The sequence below is a fragment of the Hesperophylax consimilis genome, chromosome 19, assembly GCF_061612785.1.
Source record: "Hesperophylax consimilis isolate HC1 chromosome 19, BYU_Hcon_1.0, whole genome shotgun sequence".
Lineage (NCBI taxonomy): Eukaryota > Metazoa > Arthropoda > Insecta > Trichoptera > Limnephilidae > Hesperophylax > Hesperophylax consimilis.
This window is the reverse complement of record NC_142854.1, coordinates 18,788,622-18,793,365: the sequence shown is the minus strand read 5'-3', so window position 1 is coordinate 18,793,365 and position 4,744 is coordinate 18,788,622. Positions and strand designations below refer to the sequence as shown.

At 34.3% G+C, this 4,744-nt stretch overlaps 1 protein-coding gene across 2 annotated transcripts; it reads left to right on the top strand.

Annotated features, from left to right (window-relative positions):
• Nucleotides 1-818: 818 nt before the first annotated feature.
• Nucleotides 819-3,929, top strand: LOC149414944 (uncharacterized). Of its 2 annotated transcripts, none has more exons than XM_089643220.1 (4): nucleotides 819-1,016; nucleotides 1,434-1,645; nucleotides 2,269-2,421; nucleotides 2,507-3,929. In XM_089643220.1, exons 2-4 carry the CDS (start codon nucleotides 1,495-1,497, stop codon nucleotides 3,550-3,552), a joined length of 1,350 nt encoding a protein of 449 aa, XP_089499346.1. In that variant the 5' UTR covers nucleotides 819-1,016; nucleotides 1,434-1,494; the 3' UTR covers nucleotides 3,553-3,929. The 2 variants fall into 2 exon arrangements, with proteins under 2 accessions (XP_089499346.1, XP_089499345.1); XM_089643219.1 differs by having other exon boundaries at nucleotides 819-1,020.
• The last annotated feature ends 815 nt before the right edge of the window (nucleotides 3,930-4,744 follow it).

The window sequence follows — 4,744 nt, the reverse complement described above, 5'->3', positions numbered from 1 at the left end:
TCAGACCTATCCGTATTCCGACGCGATACAATACCACGTATTAGGATGCTAAAACTGCTAAAAAAAGCCACGATTACATCATACAATGTCATTTAAACCTCTCCAGAATTGCATCATGTAAATATTCAGATTTAACCAGCATTTTCCATGATGTTTGCTGACGACAAAGCTGTGGAAATTATATGAAACCCTTGCAGGAGAATTTGAATAACTTCTAGTGCTGTGGCAATAATAATTAACACTTAAATTTGTTGAATATGTATTTTGTGTATATATTCTTTTATTTTTGTGCAAGGTCAAATTAAATCCTATTAAGTTGTTGCAGTAAGACTGAGTTCGATTCCTAGTTGAGACCGTTACTTTTTATTTTTCTGTGTCTTGTTCTGTTTCTTGTTTTGTTTAGATATATTAGTTTTATCTTCTACTTCAATGATAAATCAATGCTCAATACATCGGTTGTACTGACCCTGTATTGTATTACTGTCCATTGTCTTTTTGAAAATAAAAAGTATTTTTATGTGTGCATAGCTGTGGGTTTTTTTTTATTTTCCTTTTCCTGCATTCCAATATTTTTATTTTTAAAATATAATTTTTGTGGGCTAATGAATGAACGATGTTAGCTGGGAGCAGTTATATTGTCTATGTTTGCACTTTTTTAAATGGCCTTGAGATTTGTTTATGGTCCACAATATATTTTCCTGTCTGGACCAAACGACCGTTTTATCTGTGGTCGTCTGTGGTTAAGGGGGTGACAAAGTGGGGCCATACAAAAAGCCCGAAGATATCGATCTAGAGAGTGGTTTATTTATGTGTAGACTATTGTGGACGTCAGTTGTCAGACCAGTCAGATTAATGTGTCACATAGTCTCGTTTGCTTCCTTCTCGTATGTAATTATTGCTCCGTCTTTCTAAAGTAATATTATACGAACTACACACAAATTGAAATTGAACTGCTTCTACTTTTTTATGACGTTTCTTCAACGTCTTCGAATTGACCTTCGTCCTTCGCCTTTTATGTAAGTAGGTTCTATTATATTAACTAAGTAACACTTAAACTCGTAAATTTGTGCATGTTAATTTTAAGAATATATCGCTCAACAACTGAGTGATCAGTTTAAAATGCCTTCGCGATATAACACGAGAGACAGACGAGAGTACATGAGTTTGATCATTGTTCATTTACGGCCGCTGTCAAACATTAAAACCAAGCCTTAATTAAGTAACCTTGACCCTGTCACATCAAATCATTTTTTTCCTTACCTCAAAAACGGCAAACCTTTTTTGTTGGACCATTAGTTTTTAGTAAACCCTGAATAAATGAGCATTGCTTACGAAACATGTTGGTTTTGTTATAAATAAAAGTGTTGATTATTTTTAATTATATTAACGGTTCAAAGAGAAAGGTTTTGTTAAGGATTTATACTTGTTTTTAGCTGAGAATAATTACCATAATACCAGAATAATCACACGACAGGACACAATCACAGCAGTGCCATGAATCCAAACCCAAAGAGTGTATCCATCAAAACTGAACCATGGTCACAGGAAGAAGGCTCAGGTGAAATGGCCTATAAGGATGTTGAAATCCACCTCTCGGATGTGAAGAAGGAATGTTTGCAGTATGTCGAGAGTGTTCAGCCAACTAGTAAGTTGCATTGCATATCACAGAAGTCTTTAATTTACATAATTATAACAGCTGCTTGTTCTTTACTTCCCTCTTGTCGTCCATTAATTTTATAATAATAATGCTAACACAACATTTATATAGCGCACTTTTGTGTTATATCACTTCAGCTGAGATTTTGATTTTACCTTTGAAATATTACTTTACTCGCAACTGATAATCTGAAAAAACAATTCCTTAAATAATTCACCCAAATGGTTTCTTTAGAACCTACTTGTATAATTAAAATAATTTTTCATGAATTTATTTTATTTTCCATTTTCAAAATTTGAATTATAATGTCCCGTGTTTTTTGACAATATTTTACATCTAAGCTTGTTTAATGTGACCATTGATATCATTTTGAGAAATATTAACATTTCAAAAACGTTACGCCGTATCCATATTTTATATTTCGACATAATAAACCTATCCGATTAATGATTTTCATGTGATTGGAATTTGTTTTGTATTTGGCAAGGTAAATATCTTTCAGTAGGATCTTGATTAAACTATATGAAACAATCTCACAATAAATAAAAATAATCATACACATAGCTCTCATTTCTTTATATAAATTAACATTTGTTGTTGTTCTGTTTCAGGTAGCATTAATATGGAGACTGTACCTATTAAAAAAAAACCACGACCCCGAGATGAAGATGGAGAGGGAATCCCTTATACGGAAATAGACATAGATCTGCCAGATGTTAAAAAGGAATGCTTACAGCACTCTGAAAGTATTACCGAGACTGCAGGTAAAATGGATGTTTGTTTGTCTGAATCAGTTAAAATAATCAAAATATTACCGGCTTATTGAGCTTTATCCGCCATCTTTTCCAGATGTGATAATGGTCCTGAAGACACATCCCGGAGAAAAACCTCATTCATGTCTCCACTGTAACTACTCCAGCTCAAACAAATCAAATTTAACAGTGCACTTACGTACCCATACTGGTGAAAAACTTCATTCATGTCTTCATTGTAACTACTCCTGCTCACAAAAGTCAAGTTTATACAGGCACCTTCTCATCCATACCGGAGAAAAACCTTATTCATGCCTCCATTGTAACTACTCCTGCTTACAAAAATCACATTTAACGTTGCACTTACGTACCCATACTGGTGAAAAACCTTATTCATGCCTCCATTGTAACTACTCCAGCTCAAACAAATCACATTTAACGTTGCACTTACGTACCCATACTGGTGAAAAACCTCATTCATGTCTCCATTGTAACTTCTCCTGCTCACAAAAATCAGAATTAACGGTGCACTTACGCACACATACTGGCGAAAAACCTTATTCATGTCATCATTGTAACTACTCCTTCTCACGAAAGTCAAATTTATACAGGCACCTCCTCATCCATAGTGGAGAAAAACCTCATTCATGTCTCCATTGTAACTTCTCCTGCTCACAAAAATCAGAATTAACGGTGCACTTACGCACACATACTGGCAAAAAACCTTATTCATGTCATCATTGTAACTACTCCTTCTCACGAAAGTCAAATTTATACAGGCACCTCCTCATCCATAGTGGAGAAAAACCTTATTCATGCCTCCATTGCAACTACTACTGCTCACAAAAATCTCTTTTAAAACGGCACTTATTCACTCATACCGGAGAAAACCCTTATTCATGTACCCATTGTAACCACTCTTGCTCTAGCAAATCAAATTTAATAGTGCACTTACGCACCCACACTGGAGAAAAACCTTTTTCGTGTTCCTACTGCAGCTATTCATGTACTCAAAGGGGACAATTAAAACGTCACATTCTTACCCATACTGGAGAAAAAGCTTATTCATGTTCCCATTGTAATTTCTCCTGCTCACGCAAGGCAGGTTTAGCGGTACACTTACGCACCCATACTGGAGAATAACCTTATTCATGTTCCCCTTTGTAATATCTCCTGGTCACGCAAAGCAAATTTACCGGCACACTTATGTACCCATAATGGACTAAAATGGTTTTCTTCTTCCTACTTACGCTCTTCACGTACTCCAAAGAGAACATTAAAAAGTCACATTCTTACCCATACTTGACAAAAATACCTTATTCATGTTCCAACTGTTACTATTCCTTCTGACTAAAGTAAGCGTTAATATTGTGTGTGTACCTATAAACGGTGCATTCTTAAAACTAGTACTAGGAATAAATCTTGCTCGTGTATTGGCTGCAGTTATTCAAGTTTTCGAAAGGAATAATCAAAACACATTTTTACCTTACATTTACCAACACCTTATCCATTTTTTGAAAAAAAAATACTTCAAACTCTCTCTCTCAATCTGCCTTTGTAACACATTTTAATTCCTTCACAATTTTAATTTTTTTTAAATATTTTTAATTTTGCGTTACAAATTTTCAGTTTATTTAAAAGTGTTATACTATTGATAAATGTGACAACATAACAAAGACCGTGAATTTTTTACAAGTATATCATTTTGAACTTATTCAGAATAACCCTATTCATAAGTGTCATGAGCTGGTGAAAGCAGCAGTGAAAATTTGTTTTAGTGACTTATTTGAAAATTAGCAAAAAAATGATTAAATAACCCACAGGTACCTAAATTTTATAGTTTATTAAAATACATAAACAGATTAAACTTATTAGACCACTAGTTATACCGAGACTGCAGATAAAATGGATTTTTGTTTGTCTGAATCAGTTTTAATAAACTAATCATTTCATAGATACTGACTTATTGAGCTTTATTCGCCATCTTTTCCAGATGTAATAACGGTCCTGAAGACACATCGAACCTCATTCATGTCTCAATTGTAACTACTCCTGCTCACGCAAATCACAATTAACAATCGTACCCATACTGGAGAAAAACCTTTGCATGGTCCTACTGCAGCTATTTATGGTCTCAAAAGGGATATTTAAAATTTCAAATTATTTCCCATAATGGAGAAAAACCTTATTCATGTTCCCGTTGTTACTAATCCTGCTTACATTAATCATCTTTAACAGTGCACTTACGCAGACATACTGGAGAAAAACCTTTTTCGTGTCTCCATTACATCCAGCAGCTACCAGGATAGCTAGCACGGTTGATCTATAGCGGTTC

Bases quoted from the DNA above. Each gene is read 5' to 3' on its own strand.
- LOC149414944 (XM_089643220.1), top strand. From the start codon at position 1,495: ATGAATCCAAACCCAAAGAGTGTATCCATCAAAACTGAACCATGGTCA. The intron at 1,646-2,268 runs GTAAGTTGCATT...GTTCTGTTTCAG, and splicing joins CGAGAGTGTTCAGCCAACTA to GTAGCATTAATATGGAGACT. The intron at 2,422-2,506 runs GTAAAATGGATG...CATCTTTTCCAG, and splicing joins AAGTATTACCGAGACTGCAG to ATGTGATAATGGTCCTGAAG.